General features: G+C 45.8%; 1 protein-coding gene across 1 annotated transcript in view; it reads right to left on the bottom strand.

Annotated features, from left to right (window-relative positions):
- Positions 1-219: 219 nt before the first annotated feature.
- Positions 220-16,351, bottom strand: part of LOC146199818 (transmembrane 9 superfamily member 2-like) — a 38,628-nt gene continuing 22,496 nt past the window's right edge. Inside the window, exons 9-18 of the mRNA XM_084592201.1 lie at positions 14,649-14,728; positions 10,958-11,066; positions 9,930-10,062; positions 7,283-7,344; positions 5,649-5,706; positions 4,402-4,619; positions 4,147-4,298; positions 3,492-3,603; positions 1,222-1,390; positions 220-431 (exon numbers count right to left, since the gene is read on the bottom strand). Of these exons, the coding sequence (XP_084448327.1) occupies positions 364-431; positions 1,222-1,390; positions 3,492-3,603; positions 4,147-4,298; positions 4,402-4,619; positions 5,649-5,706; positions 7,283-7,344; positions 9,930-10,062; positions 10,958-11,066; positions 14,649-14,728 (1,161 nt within the window). The 3' untranslated portion in view covers positions 220-363. The remainder of the gene's footprint in view (positions 432-1,221; positions 1,391-3,491; positions 3,604-4,146; positions 4,299-4,401; positions 4,620-5,648; positions 5,707-7,282; positions 7,345-9,929; positions 10,063-10,957; positions 11,067-14,648; positions 14,729-16,351) is intronic.

The following is a 16,351-nucleotide window of genomic DNA, read 5'->3' as shown; positions in this document are numbered from 1 at the left end:
AATAATACTATAAGTAGCGCAATTGCCAAAAGAGCACCGCTGGTCTAATGATTATATGACACACTGTGTTTCATGAAACTCCTGAAGCACATTGAAGTGCGCACAGTGTACTCCAACACAATTCGTTCGTGTGCTGTTTAGCCGGCAGATTAGTGTTAAAAACATCTGGTTTTATTCAAACAAAACGCACACTCTTGCGGAACAAACAAACAGGTCAGATCAGTGATGGCAACAGAACAAATAGCGCACATCTCACAAACACTATTCAGACAACTGGTCCATCTCTGCGAGTCATGGTGTGGTCGGTCACACTGACAAAGTCTCACGAATGCCGAGGAGCGACAGGCATCCGTCACTTTACACTTAGTCGACCTTGACGACACCGTAGATCTTGCGGACGAACCAGAAGCAAGAAAAGAATCCCACCGTTCCTGCAATGAATCATTAACACCGTCAAATTCAAGCCTAGTTTCACTGTACAATAACTGTGTGCATTCGGCGATCAATCTCCAATTTGATTTCACAGATACTCGGAAAACGAGGTCAGAGCTAGTAGGGCGCGCACGGATATTTAAAGGGCAACTCCAGCGATTTATCGATGATCACAGATATCAACGAGATTTGTGTCAGTTCTTCTCAATATCAAGATTATATATCCCAAACAGCCCGTTGGAGGTGGAGATCGCTTGGAGTGTACAAAGCGGATGTCAATCCGAGTGACTATTCTGGAAGACACGGGCTTTAAATACCCGTTTGCATTGGCGACATCCTCACCTCAAACGAAAACTTAATTTCTGAGTCGCATACATCGCATCAGTGACATCGCAAGACCGGGTGCGCGATTTCTGGCCATTAGTCTAGGGTGTGAATTAAGCAGCGAGGACCCATGCCCAGCACACGCGTAAATATCAAATTCCCCTCTTCACCTTTGCTTTCAATCAATCAATTTATTTTCCTTTTTTTTTCAGATTCGCATTCAACATTAACAGTTGCTCTGCCACATGTTTGTCGCGTAGTCCTCTGCAGCTTGTTTTTATTTTCTCGCTTAAAACTTCAGATTTAGACGTAAGTAGCCTATATGCCACTTGAACGCATCTATCGCAATGAGTCCATCGGTACAGGCCCAACTTCACATCGTTATCAGTACCCTTCAACTATACCACGCGAACATGTATGGCTGGTCACGACCGTGGGCATTGAGGCGGTCATGCGCCCCCTCACCGGTGAGCAGGAAGAAGAGGAAGACAATGATGAGCGTGTAGCCAAAGTAGAGGAAGGTGGAGGCTGCCCCCGAGATGCTGAGCCGTGTGAAGTAGTGGATGCAGTAGACGAACAGGTACAGTGCAGAGCTGCCACTCGATAGAAAAGAGCGCCACCACCAGTGGTAGTCCTGCGGCGCAGACGCACACACACACACAATGCAGGGTAGCGCTTAGTGTAACCCACAACACACCGTTGGCGACTGTACTGCGCCGGTATACGGTAGCCGGGTATCGAAGCAACACGTCCCTTACCATTCTTACAGATTCGAGAGAAGCGTGCCGTAATTACATGAACGGCCGCATAGGTCGCGCCGCGCTTAGACTCCTCCAGAGCGCAACCCCATCAAAAGTCAAACACAACATCAACTGGGTGCCAGGACACACCGACATAGCGGGGAACGAACGCGCCGATGAGGTAGCTCGAGGGTACACGATCCGAGCTTCCTCCCAATCGGACAATCTATCCGAGCGAGTCGGCCCTACGTACTCAGACATTCTGAACTACTATAAGGGGGTACGGATCCGCTATCCGCCGCCTCATCGGGATCTAAAACAACAAGAGGCAGTGTACTGGCGAAGACATGCAGACAGGAACATTCCCTAACCTGCATATCCTAAGCAAAATTTACCCGTCACAATTTCAGGACACCTGCCCATGGTGTGGTAGCAAACCTTCGTTATACCACATCACGTGGCAATGTAGAAATAACGATAACTTTCGTAAAGACCCGTGCGGAACAGTGGGAGAACCAGCTCTCCAGCGGCGATTTGGATTGCCAACTAAGTTTGATCCAGCACGCCCAGCGAGCAGCGAAGCTCAGCGGAGCCCTGGAATAGGGGCACCGACCCTGTGAGAAGACAGAAGATGGACCTCTTATGCTACTAACACAAGACCTTCCTAGAGAAACTAACGTATTTCCTATCTTATCCTATCCTGCACTGCGCCTATTTGCGCTGTACAGCAAAGCAATCAGTAAAAAACCTACTATACTGAAACACTGCGAGTACGGGTAACCAGTCGGATATCCTTGCAAAAGACAGCTGAACCCTAGGCATCCTGCCGTGCTTGTAATAGAGCTTCGCAAAATAACATTTTTCAGTTGCGGTTTACGTTCAGCGCTAGCTGCCACGATATCAGCCGCTACCCTTTGCTACTACACAGTTACAAATTAGTACCTCTCATCACCCCATTGGTATACCAGCTGTTACCACCTATGACCACTCAGTCGATATTGCCGACCATAAAACCCTGGACTGCTCATTGGAGGGTCAAATTGTAAAGTTAAAGCTCAGCTACTTTGGTCATCTGACGAGATGAGAGGAGTCGCTGGAGAAAGATTTGATGTTGGGAAAGATTGAGGGTCGCCGGAGAAGGGGTAGGCAGCGAACGCGATGGTTAGATGGCATTCTCGAGGCAGTGCAGATGAAGTTATGTGATGTTAGGAAGAGAGACCGGAAAGCGTGGCGTGACATGGTCCATAGGGTCACGAAGAGTCGGACACGACTGAACGACTGAACTGAACTGATGACCACTCTGGCATGTATTACTATATGTTAAGTCTCATTCAATACGAAAATAAACACCAGGGCTGATTTAAAGAGAAAGGGAGAAAAAATAGATACTGAAGAAATTCAGTGCTTCAAACAGCAAAACAAAACGACTACACATGGTGTACAATGCTTGCAGAAACCACAATTCTGATTGTGTCGGAGCAACAGAAGAAGAGCTAACGCATTCATCCTATTATATTATCTACCTCCAGAAACCCCTTCCCACTTTGATCGCGTTGGCTGCTCAACTACGCAACAGCAGAGGAAGATTTGCGTTCACCTGCCTGCATGCACCCTATAATTTGGAATGTTGCAGCCGTGACATCGTGCAACTTAAGATTTTCTGTAATCGAAAACTGAGAGATAGGAGACGGGAGGGCCAGAATGTAGCCGCGTAATGCACGTCATGAAATAAAATGCGTTTTTCTCGTGGCATCTTTCCCTTCGAGACTTCTCCGACAATCCGCGCTTCGTAGAAAACGCCCTTTTCACGGTAAGCATCGCATTTCATGTTAAAACAATGCACAGTATTACCATATTGTTACTAACGTGGGTCGCTCAAGTGGCCCAAGGAACACTGAAGTATTCCTGGTACGACTTCGATTAATCCCACCGCACAGGTTTTGCAATGTGATCTCAAAGTTATACATGACGTCGAGTACATAACTCGCAACGTACCTCAGTGCAAAGATGAAAGTAGCAGAGCAGGATGGCCGTCTCGGAGCAGGTGATGATCAGAACGATGAAAACCAGGAAAAGCAGGCCGAACATGTAGTACATCTGGCTGGACCTGAAACACGGCATTCGTAAACAGGTGCAATTGCGCCTTAGCACCAACCGACCCATGCGTGTCAGATTTGGTGATAGCGCTATGTGTTGCGAGCACACAAACGCCGATGTAGCCGTGATGATGCAGCCATATGCTGGCCGTTGGCGAAGCGTGTGCTTTGGTGGGGCTCCAAGCACAAACGCAGTTTGCAATTGAGCAAGCTGCGATGGGATACCTAATCTCGCCGTAAGGAGACATTTCGGATTGCTTCAAACGGATCGGCGTCACGCGTGAATAATCTATATCGCGAGAACATCGGATCTCCAATCACACACACCCAATACGTTATCTTTACAATAAGTTCTACCAAAAAACGCGGCTCCATTGAAGCGGCACGTGCTTGGCAGTGCTAGGTGTAAGAGCTATCCTTAATTCCTGACAACGATCGCCTCTAGCAAATCAAGTAAGCACACTTTGATCATTACTACTCGACGAGCGCTTTTCGATATGGACTAGTAAATCGTTTCAGAACCATTCCAAGAAGCCAAAAACCGATCTACCTACCAGATAGAGTTTAGGATGAAGAACAGCTGAATGAAGATGCATCCGAACGGCAGAACGCCGCCCATGAGGATGGCCGGCATGGGTGACGTGTACATTGTCCGCTTCGGGATTTGTCGCGGTATCTGATTGGTCCGTACCGGGTACTCGATCGCCTACGAGAAAGGAGTGAGAAGGTGAGGAACAGGGTGCGAATATAATGTCGTAAACAAAGTACAGCGGCTCTTTCTGACGGGGCATGTACAACAGCACACGCACCCTTCGCTTGAAGCCGAAGTACGCCCCCACCAGAGTGAGCGGCAGAGAGATGCCAAACCAGAGCGCCAGCAACGCGATCAGCGTGGTGAAGGGTACTGCGGCCGAACTCTCCTTGGCCCACAGCAGCAGGTTGAGCACGAAGAACACGCCGAAGACCAGGCCGGGGCACACCAGAGCAGTGAGTAGCATGTTCAGCTTCCAGTGGATCTCGCCAAAGGCTGAGGCAATGAGAAATGAAGCCAACGTGCGGATAAGCTGTGATCCGGATTATGAAGAAAGTGGTGAGAGTGATATGCTATATGCCCACTTGCTATATGCGCAAGGCGACATCCCCATAGATTGCTTCGGCGCGTACCAGGTGCATATAGGAGCAGTGTGTCGTGAATTGCTCAACTTCAGCTGGCATTCGCACTAATTATCTAAAGCTGTCTAGCCTGGAGATGAAGCGCGTGTTAAATAACAGGAGAGCCATCTGCCACTGTTAACAGGTGGCCAAATAGATATAGTTAAATCTCCCTTTCGCCTTGTAGGGGATAAGACGGACTGACGAAAGACTCGATTATAACGACAAAGCCGGTAATAAAGAAAGACGAATATTAAGAAAGAATTCGGTATGTTCCTCGTTACTACCTAAGCGCAGTCGAAAGGACGCATGTCTTGGCGCCTGCACCGCATCAATTAATTGATCGCACTAACTTTAAACTCAATTTAACCACGCCGTACAATGACCAAGATTAACGAACATGCGCAGTATTAAGCAAAGTGAGTGCGCTAGGGCACGTATGTCTTATTTAGTTTCACGAAGTAAATAGGGAGACTTTTTTCTCTTCCTACATTTCCCGCGTCTGTAAATCACCTTCATCAAAATCAATTGTCAACAGTGCTGTCGAATGAGACCGTTAACACGGCCATTCTAAAGTGCCCCTCATATCGTGGTAATGTGAGGAAAATCAGTTTTAACGTCTATTAATTAAATTATTATCAATAAGTTGGCTGTAGTCAACCTAAGGAAATTTTGCAAGCCCCTTGATGGTAGTGGTACTCTTTCTGCTGCTCCGATTGCAACCACGAAAACGAAGTCTTGGAAAACCTTAATTCGAAAAGCGCAGCTCCATTCAGTCATTCAACAGTATAACCATGATCTATCCAGAATCCAAAAACTATCACCGTGATGTGGCCGAAACTAAAGTTGATTTTTTTTTTTCAACACCCAGGACATCACAGTGCAGTAGGGAAGCGGTGCTCACTTTTGTACATGACTGCTGATACGAAGCCAGCCGGGGTACCGAGGCATACAAACAGAACCTGCGAAGAACGACAATCACATTCGCGTACCGGCGGTTTATTTCTGACCCACAAAATTTCCAGGTTTTTAATATACCTATACCTTCGAAAATTAAGAGTTAGGGTCTTCCCGTACCATTCAGCTCGCTACTTTCAACGTTTTATGTTGGTTTCCTCGCGCAGTCATGTAACTATGAACGAGTGCGAGAAAGGCTGCCTGCTTCAAGCCAGCATATGTGTTTTTTTAGTTGTTTTGTTACTCAGCGACGGACCTCTAATAAATACCAATTTACTGGAACGAAACAGTGCTGCTTCTTTTTTGTTGTTGATTGTTGTATAAATCGTCTGTTTTATCTTTATTCCTGTAAAGAAGAACCAAGATTGACTCCAAGATTGTCAGAGGGAAAACTCTCCCAGCTAGTCGTGACGTAACTGCAGTGTACTGTGTCACACTACTGGAAACGGAACCTTACGAGATATGGTTGAGCGAAAGTTAAAAAAACACCTCACTTTATTATTGCGTGCGGTGGCGCTCTAACGCTGCATTTCTATTGCTATGTTGTGGCGCATCGACACATGCCTCGCTTTCGTGCCGGCTTCGGGTGACGAAGGCCCAGTATAAAACAGACATAATGATCAATCTCTGACCCAACTCCCACAAAAGGTGCATATCATCCCAAGACGGAGTACTGAACACATTAATACAAGAGAAATACACAAATTCCAAACTTTATCGCAGTGACGAAGGCCGAGTGAGAAGTAATCTACTTCTAATATCGAGTAATATTCGCGAGACTTGTCCCCGCTAGCTTAATTTCGACGACGCTAAGATTGTCTTTGGCATGCCGGAGCCAAACTCTATCACGCAGTTCCAAATTTTTAAACCATTCAAAGTAATAGAGCTTAAAGTGTTTCTTAGGATCCAAGATCGTATTTTGTCTGACTACTTTTATTTGACCACCTCTTTTAGTTAGTAAACCAGAGAGATGTAAAGCCGTGCATGACATCGTTTGTTACTGTAAATATGAGGACCTGTGTAGCCACCTTGTAGCAGGTGCATCAATACTCGAGAGACATTTTCAAGCTCTCTTCACTGGGCTCACAAAGGCTTAGTATGAAAGGAGCCTTTCAGAAAGCGTTCATTTCGGTGCTGCTGTAATGTGAAACAAGTCACTTCACAAGTACAGCAGCCTGTTAGCAGCCGAAATGAAAACTTGCGTACACGATCCGTAGAGACCACCACTGTACGTTCGTAAAATGCAGAACGCGCAAAACATGCAGGAAGGAAAAGCTTGCAGCTTCAAGTCCTTTTCTAGCATTCAGTGAGTAATAATCATTCGCAACAGGCGACCATTTAAAAGTGGATCACGCACAGCGCTAATAAGGTGCACAGTTATAGGATGGGTAACGTACGAGTATGCAGGCGATGTACTCCCCCATCAAACAAAAAGGCCTTAGCTGACCTTGGAGAACAAGGACTTACCGCTTAACATCCAAGTTTCCTCCATGGCGCCTATGCTTTCCACGGTAATTTCTTTTTTTCATTTTTGTAATACGCTAAAGCAGCCCTTGCGGCATTTTGCGAGCGGCGACTCACCATGGCACAGGTCATAAGGGCTCCCCGGTTGGCCGGCGACAGAAAGCCAAAGCAGGCGAACACTGTGCGAAACGGACAGACAGACAGAGTAGATTGAGATCCTAAGTGGGATCTGTGACATAACGTTACGAAAGAACGCAGCGTGCATCACCACTTCTGTTTGTCACTGTAGTATCCACGATGAAGACGAACAGAATCTGCCAACCAGCAGAAAGTCGAGAAGGAAGAGGTCGCCCATGGAGAACTGAGTAGGGCAAAGCTCTCACTACATTCAAGATACCACCAAATAAGGTGCCCCACTCCTATTATTACCCTCCCCGTTTGAAGTAGACAACGCCTTCATAGCTTCTTTTTGAAAGGCGCTACCTAGCAAGAGAGGAGGAGGAAAAAAAAGAAAGAAAGAAAGCTTGCATTGCTTTATGAGAAAAAAAGGAGGAATGGATATAAAGGTGGAGACAAAAAAAAGACGAAGAGGACAGAAAGACGAAAAGCACATTTGAAATTCGAGCAGGGGTACTGGACACTCATCACTGTGACGTTCGTGTTTGCCCGCGGCTGTGACATTAAACTTAGGTGTTCATCTAAGCGGAGCCCTACAGACATGGCATACCACCGCCACTAGCACATTCGGATACCACTCCCGAGACAAGAGGCAGGTGCCCGTCAAAGGATGTCCTCCGGCCAACGGCATCGGCCGACTTTCATGACGCCGTGGTTACATGTCATTAGGCGGTGGTAAACCCTCTTTAACCTGTTACACCCTGCATTGTCATGATAGAAAAAGGTCTAAGGAAATTATCGGCGTCACGCGATTCGGTCGACGTCACTAGCTGACGTGCCTCCTTAGAGGATAATATTTCCCGATGCAAGCTTTGCATCACGCGCATTGAGAAAAAATTTAATCTTCTGTGGAAGCAGTGAGTAGATTCGAATCCGTGATTTACTTTTCCGCCAATAAAAATTATCCTGAATTCTTAAATGCAAGAACTTTTTGCACGAAAACATTTCATTTTTTTTTTTTTCTGAAGTTTGGGCATACGCCGTGTTTGCTAGATCCTAAGCACCTCTTTTTTTCACTATCGCACGGCCAAAGTAAGGTAGCTGGGAAGGGAGATGCTTAGATTAGAAAAATCTAAAATGCGGCCCCCCCCCTCTTTTTTTTTCGCGAATATATCTCGTGCGATGAACTCAAGAAATCATTTATTTCGCAAACAAATTTGGCAAACGTCTTCAGCATACGTGATTACAGTTCCCTTAAACTTCAAGCTGTGGGAAGCCCTCTACAAAACCGTCCCGACTTCTGTTACTGCTCTAAAACAGCTGGCATCAAACCAAGCAAGGCGTGCCCGCGATGCCCGTGAAACCTCGATATATCTGGTCGCTTTATACCGACATCTGTCATGTATTGTTTGAACACAGCAACACGTACATGAAGTCTGAGATCACGACACGAACGCCACACCACCTTGTGACTCTGACAGCTCCGGTTCGGTGGCACGGCGGCCTTGAATACGCGCACTTCCTTGAAAAAAGGGGGTCCTTAGATTCGCATACATCTTTTTTTTTTACCGAAAATTGGAGGAGATGAGTGTGTGAAGTGTGCTTAGAACGGGGGGGGGGGGGGAGGAAGGGCAGGGATGCTTAGATTTGCGAAAGTGCGGTATGCGGTATGTGGCTTTTATATGTCTTGGTTGAAGGATGTGCGTTTCAAAAGAACCCAACCAGAATTTAGAGACCGCTTCTCCGCGGAAAGCCTTTGAACACCACTGGCGTACTGGTTTCCAGACGAATAACACGTCTCGTCAATTTTTATTTCGTGTCAGTATTTGAGCGGCGGAAAATAGCGCGCTTGGCAATGGACTTCACATCTTCTGAACTTGAGTGGGTAATTGCTAAGCGACAACTGACTTTTCTGTAGCATGAACATGCAAGATATATTGGTCGTGGGTGTAGTAACACACTGAGCAATAAACGTGCCCGGAAAACAAAACGAAGCGCGCGATTGGGCAACCGTTTTCATCCTGGCGCATTCAACCCCGTACCGGATTTCTATGCAGGCATGTGAAGGATCGGGGAGTCGGGCACCATACATTAGGTTCGCCTTATCAAGCTTGACGAAGCAGGGCAACTTCTCCATATGCTCATGCTCCATTTTATTTAGGGGCTCGTGAGCATACTTGTGGGCTTGTTGCTTTGTATACTAGAGTAAAACCCAGGAACGCTCCAGAGACGTAGTAAACGGACGAGGCATGCGCTTGATCTATTCTGTCATTACATGCCGTCTTTGGTTAGCACTCCTGTTTTTCGCAGCAATAATTTTAAATTCCAGCTTTCAATTACGCTGGTAACATACACGCTAAGCGACAACGTGCATTCATCAAACGAAGAGCTCGTAACAATGTAAAGTGAAATTGCTTGGTCGCTGTACGCGCAGTCGTTGCAATACCCTCGTATAAACGAGTCATTTGCAGAGCTAGTGCAAGCTATCTGCGACCGAATGAAGGGCATCAGGATCGCGACAGCCAGTGCATTTACGTGCTGCCAATCCAAGGCACCACCTGAGCATCGGCGCACCACAAGGATCAGCGTGTGTATCTGCTGGCAGTATTCAAGTCAAAGTAAGGCCAGAAGGATGCATGCCACTCACGTAGAGTGATGAAGGTCATGAAGAAGATCTGCGTGCCGCTTCCCAGCAGAATGGAGAGCAGCAGGCCATTGTCCGGCGTGCGAAAGACGTCACCGTGCAGCAGCTTCCAGCCGAACTCTTCCTGGGCGTCCTCCTGCGAGCCACGACGGGGGCACAGTGGATGCTTATGCTATAGGCACATGCCCATTTCAAATGTTTCAGCCGAATTATGATCTTTATTTCAAATACAAGCCACATTTTACTGAAAAATTTATATGTATACGCCGAATAGTGCAGTCATTATGCGAGAAAATGTAATGCAAGCGCGCGAATAAACGTGTCGTCCCACAGCTAACTTTTATTGTTCCTATATCGCTGATGGCAGCAGGTTTCCTTGCTATTTTCCACTGTTTTCCTTAACTTGTTTTTGTCTTTTCTACACGGTACACTGGACTCGTGCCGGTGCCGTCGTGGGTACATGACAGCAAGAACAGTAAAAAAGCGGACGGACGTATCTGTGAATGAGAAAACAACATCTTGGGGCAAGCCGTAATGCTTAGCTGGATGAAACGAGAACGCGTTTGAAGATCTGGAAGACTGGCTCTACAAGTTCGACCAGTAGAGCCCTGACCAAAAAACTATCCGACGTTTATTTTGCCCTACAAGACAGCGTCAGAATTTATTCGAAAATTACGTGATCACCTTGCCAACATGGAGCGAGTTCCGCCAGCAACTGTTTAACACTTCGTGTTCCCTGTCGTCGTGTTATTCATACGACATTTCGCGTTATTCTTACTACCGCATTCAGCGACAGCTACTATAGGTTCCATTTCTGAACGCTGTCTTAATGCTCCGGTTAAATGCCAAGTGGTGCAAACTTTCTCGAACATCACCCGCGGCTTACCTTTCAGGTATTATTGGAGTCATTAAACACTTTACGCTGACCATATGCGCCAGCACGCGTAAAGGCGAAACTGCGAGTGACGTAAGAATGAGAAAAAGAGAGAGACTAGGACCGAGGGTGTGTAAAGAATGCCGTGGACGCTCACCCCGGAGACTGGCTCGTTGTACCTCATGATGTCCTTGTGCAGAGTGCGCACCAGGATCATGCCCACCATGCCGGTCAAGAAGAGCACGATCACCACGCTGTTCACGATGCTGCGAGTGAGCAGACATGCACATTCAGCTTGCTGCATCTTGCGGGCCCTCAACGACCAGAGGGCAGTCACGAGGAACGTATCTCATTTCGTTTGCGTAAAGTGTAAAACTAGTAAAAAGGGGAAAGATTTTTTAATCTAGACGGCTTCATTATGTGAAACTTGGCGAAGAATGGCAAATATTTTACACCAGCATTTGAAACGGTAACTCGGTTTAGAACCGATTAAAGCGGCAACAGAGTTCAGGTGACTTCGCAAAGCACCACGCTGGTAAAAGGTGGCGCCATAATGACGTCATATGCGGGAGTGGTGCATTTAAACGTTTGCCCGGAAGCAAATGATAAGCACCACTGAAGACAAAGATGCATTTACATTGCCTGGGCGGCCCCCAACAGGGCAAGGCAAGGCGCGGGCGGAAGCTGCTGATACCTTACTGGTTCCGTAGAGGATATCGTCACCTTACCTTCACTTCACAACCTTGTGGTGTGCGGAGAAGCCTAAATCTAGTGGTGGCTTTTAACGGCGACTTCGTCATCGTCTTAACTCTTTCGTTTCGACGCCTATGCAAATCGATCGCTCGCCGGTAATCGATGCTTTAAATCGCCATTTTCGACTTGTTGAAATCGTTTAACGTGTACCTAGCGCTACCCAGTGGTTAGATTAGGCACTGCACTTGTGAAACCAGAATAAATTTTCGCGCTCTGCCGACGTTCTGATTTGTGGTGGACCTTTTTGAGAACTAATGTGCATGTTTTCCTGCGAAAGAGGGCGTGGCGGCCGCACTAGAAAAACAAAATCTGCCATTCGTGGTACTGCTGAAACAGCACCACATTTTTGTAATGAAAAAACTTCCAGCAAGTCAAATATCGATTCATATTGTCGGTTTTGTAATATGACGGTGTTGAGTGGTGATAATTACCCGAAAATGGCGCCAGCTATTCGCTACTGAGGTTTGACTCTGAGTCCGGGGTTCTATCCGACAAAAACGCAATCCTGAAGGTCCGCCGCATGTCCAACAAGTATACCCGGCCTTTACAGCCAGTTTGCAGCAGTTTGGTTTGGTGCACGAAAACGAGGAATTGCTTTACCGCATGGCACGAGAAATGAATCTGTTTCCACCTGTCGTTTTTTATTTATATATATATATATATATATATATAGGCAGATCAATTAAAGGGAAATGAGGGTGCTCGTTATAATACATGAAGGAAAGAAGCCAACAGTCGGCGAGGCCAAGGAAAGCGTTGGGGATGGTTCTTTAAGTCCTTTTTTTTTTTTTTTTTTAATGTTTACTTGGATAATCACAGAAATTAGTAATGTAATCTGTTAGGGGAAAGATAATTAAACACAAAGTAGAAGAAAAAACAACGTGCCGATGGTGGGATCCGAACCCACGACCTCCGAATAACGCGTCCGGTGCTCTACCAACTGAGCTACATCGGCCGCTGTCTCCCCTGCTACTTGCTTGGGTATTTATGTTGTCTGTATACGAACCTTGAGAGTGTTCACCAGCGCCACCCTCAACCATAGCGGCGGACGTAGAACGTCCTTTGTTACCGCCAGCGTCACGTAGAACGTGATCAAGAGCGAGGGCGAAAGCTGTGCTAGAACCCTCTTACGCTACCTATGGCTTCAAGACTGCGTGGGTTCGGATCCCACCATCGGCACGTTGTTTTTTCTTCTACTTTGTGTTTAATTATCTTTCCCCTAACAGATTACATTACTAATTTCTGTGATTATCCAAGTAAACATTAAAAAAAAAAAAAAAAGACTTAAAGAACCATCCCCAACACTTTCCTTGGCCTCGCCGACTGTTGGCTTATTTCCTTCATATATATATATATATATATATATATATATATATATATATATATATATATATATATATATCTGAAGAAAGCCGCTGTAGAAAAAGTTCATTTTTTTACGCAGTGTTTCTAAGTCACTGACTTTCAGAATGCATATTATAAGTGTTCTTTGTTAATAATGTGTCTGTCGATATCGATCCCTTTGTATTTTATTTTTGTCAACTCGCGAGAAAAATGGCAATTTTTCGATCTTTTTTCTGTGCTCTCTAATAAATTTTTGCTAGGTAACTATAATGTTTTTTTTTTTTTCAAAGAACATTCCTTTATGCGCAATTTTGTATGCTGCAACGTGTGCTGCAGTATTATTTGTACTGGCAAAAAATATCTTCCGAGACCTATAAAAAACATGCCATTTTCTCGCGGTAACGAAAGAGATAAACACCAGCGCAGAAAATGCTTCACCCGCTATGGCGTGCATGACTCCACAACTTCGAAGTCATCGATTTCTCAAAAATAATGTTTTACATTTGTTTTAAAGGAACTAAAATATCAAGATATTTGTCTAGACTGCTCACAGCTAAAATTGCTTGCATCTGGACTCAAGCCGTGAAAGTGACAACCATGGCGTCAAAGCACGTATTTTTTGTCATCCGCTAATTCTGAACTTCGTATAACAAATTTCGTGCCTCTGTGGACCCTCAGCGGCATACGGCGACAAACGCACAAGTTTCCCTGTCTTCGCAGTTGAAAAATTTTATTCGAGGTTACAATCCGCACCACGTATCTCTTGTAGCTATCGCTCAAACAGCTGGGCTAAAATCCGATACTTACAGCAGGCAAGAAAGGAACAATTAAACGGACACTTCGAAAAACCGAAACGTTATTGGTAACTGGTAGCTTCCTGCGGTTTGAATGTACTGCACCTTAAAGAGGTAGAGGGAGCAAACATTTCTCGCCGTTCTTTCCTTCACTACAATGTATAAGATGTCATTAACCATTGATCCCTAAAAGGAAAGCAATAAAACTACTCTAGGTAAATAATGCACAACTGAATTTCTTTCACCATGGTGTTTATATTTTGGTTTCAGCACCCGAACAATGGCTTTGACGTCGCCATTAAATGTTTGACATCACGTGATGCGCAAGAAGCTGTCTATTCACTCGCTGTCAGCCCGGCTCATGGGGCAGTCAAACGTAAGAGCTGGAAGGGGTGAAACCGAAGAAGCAGCTAATTTGAGTTTTTCGTATGCCTTCCTTGGTCACGTAGTTGTGACGTTATAAGCGCCAATCAGCGGCTCGAACCAAAGCCTGAACTTCGTCGAAAGAGAATTAAAGTTATAAATTATTTATTGAGAGCATGTGAACTGCAAGTGGTGATTCATGTCTACTAAGTCTTGCGCATAATTATAAACGAAAGAACGCAATAACAGATTAGTGGTCTCCTCTTAGTTCCTGTTGGTCCTATTTAGGTATTTGTCCACTGTCTTATGCACTTTCCTTGAAACGCACAGTATAAAGATATACATGGCTTTCCAGTAGCTCATTATTGACTGAAAACAGAGTTGGTATTGACGCCCTGGGACACAGCTGAGGCAGAGAGGAAGAAGCCTCATCATTCAGTTCTTAAATGCTTATGCATGTGCAGTTCTACACACAAGGAAAACAAAACAGGGCACAGTACTCGGCTTGTCGATGAACACCTGCCAACCGCCGCGCCACAGTAAGCCTATTCACACACTTCATCTTGCGGTCTCGTCCGTTTAGGGTGCACACACCTGAACCAGTGGATGTTGGAATGTGGCATGGACTCCAGGATGTAGTCCCACCGTGACGACCACCGTATGAGGTCGTTCCTCTGCGGAGGGATGCAAACCAAGAATAATTATTGCGTTCGGCGCGTCCTTAGTCTGCATGGCTCGAGGAAAGCCTATTTGACAAGACACGTATCAGGTAAAGGGCGTCTCAGCGAGACTTGCCAATTTAGAACTTTTTTTTTTTTCAAGGTATAAATGCACCTTTTCTAGCACATAGTAGTGGCAGTGGTAGCGGCACTCGTGAATCGTATTAGCTATATGGTAAGCCGGTGAAGTGAGTTCTAATAGCTAAAGTCCAACTATTAAACTAGTGACCAAGCTGTTATTTTTCATAACTTTATTATTTATTCTATAACTTTAATGATTTGAAATAATATGAAAAATGTATTTATTTTAATAATTTCATTATTTACATATGTTTGTAGCTTGCCATTAGTAACCGCCACATGAATTTTTAGAATACCGACAACACTATAACTGTAGGCTTTAAGGCGCACTGTATTGCCCATTTTGGCGTGTAAAACAAACACGTGCCTCGCCGTTGTGAGTCAGTGGTTACGGCGCTCTCTACTGTACCCAAGGATGCGCAACCGAATTGCGGCCGCGGCGGCTGCAGCGGCCGCTTTTCGATGGAGGCAAAAAGCAAGGCGCCCGTCTGCTGTACGATGTCAGCGCACGTTACGGAATTAACGCCAAGGAGCCGAAATCTACAACGAGCACTCGGTTAAAAGACGTCTCTCATGGCCTGAGTCGGATGTTAAACTCCTATAAACCAGACCGAAACAAAACACACACGTAGCTGTAGTGCGCAAGCAGCCACATCCTCCAGAACATGTCATTAGGCAGTTAACACGCGTTCCCGTGCAGCTCTGCCCATTCGCTGGATGGATGTTGGTTAGGCGCTTCTCCCAGCCGTGAGCTTAAGGTCTGGCGCGTCGAAAGGGAAAGGATTCAGTGCGCCACAGCGTCGAGCATAAATGCATTTCGTTTGACGAGATATGGAGCCCGCGTCGCAAAAAGCTTGCTTTGGGAGCGTTGTAACGCAAAAATCCAGACTGGTCGATAGGGTCATGACGTCACAGCCACATGACCTCGCTCGAGAATTTCAAACAACCCAACGCGTCCACGTGATGTCACGGATGGAATGAGGGCGATTGAAAACATGTGTAGTAAAACTGAAGGTCACCGCATTTCTTAATTTAATTAGCAGAGATTTGAAGTCACAGAATTCGGCTTTTGAGCCAGGCAGGCTTCAGACCATAGGCCACGAAAAGCCTGCTCGTCAGGCTTAGTAACAAGAGGGGTTCCAAACTCTAGCTTAATCTTGAGCTTCCGGCAAGTTTAATCCGCCCTAAGGCTCAGGAGCACAGGAAATTCCGCCGTCACGCACGCCAGTTAAAGATTTAGACTGTTGTACGTCATGGTCTTTCCCTATAAGATGGCCTCTTACGACCGTACTCTAATGAGTAAGCGTATAATTAGAGAATACCAAAGGCCATTATTTCGCCCTACTTGCCCTTGAGGCAGACCTTAGGTTTCCTATACTTCTTTTCCTTTAAGTAATTAGTACACGTTCTAAGTTATTCCCCGATATCGCGACGTGTACAGCCAGCCCTCGCTCTGTGAATTGTCTAGTATTTGCGATCGCGCCTTAAAGCAGTAAC

Source organism: Amblyomma maculatum, chromosome 2, assembly GCF_055883805.1.
Source record: "Amblyomma maculatum isolate TAMU_Amacu chromosome 2, ASM5588380v1, whole genome shotgun sequence".
Classification (NCBI taxonomy): Eukaryota; Metazoa; Arthropoda; class Arachnida; order Ixodida; family Ixodidae; genus Amblyomma; species Amblyomma maculatum.
Note: the sequence above shows the minus strand (reverse complement) of the source record. Positions and strands in the feature narration are given on the sequence as shown.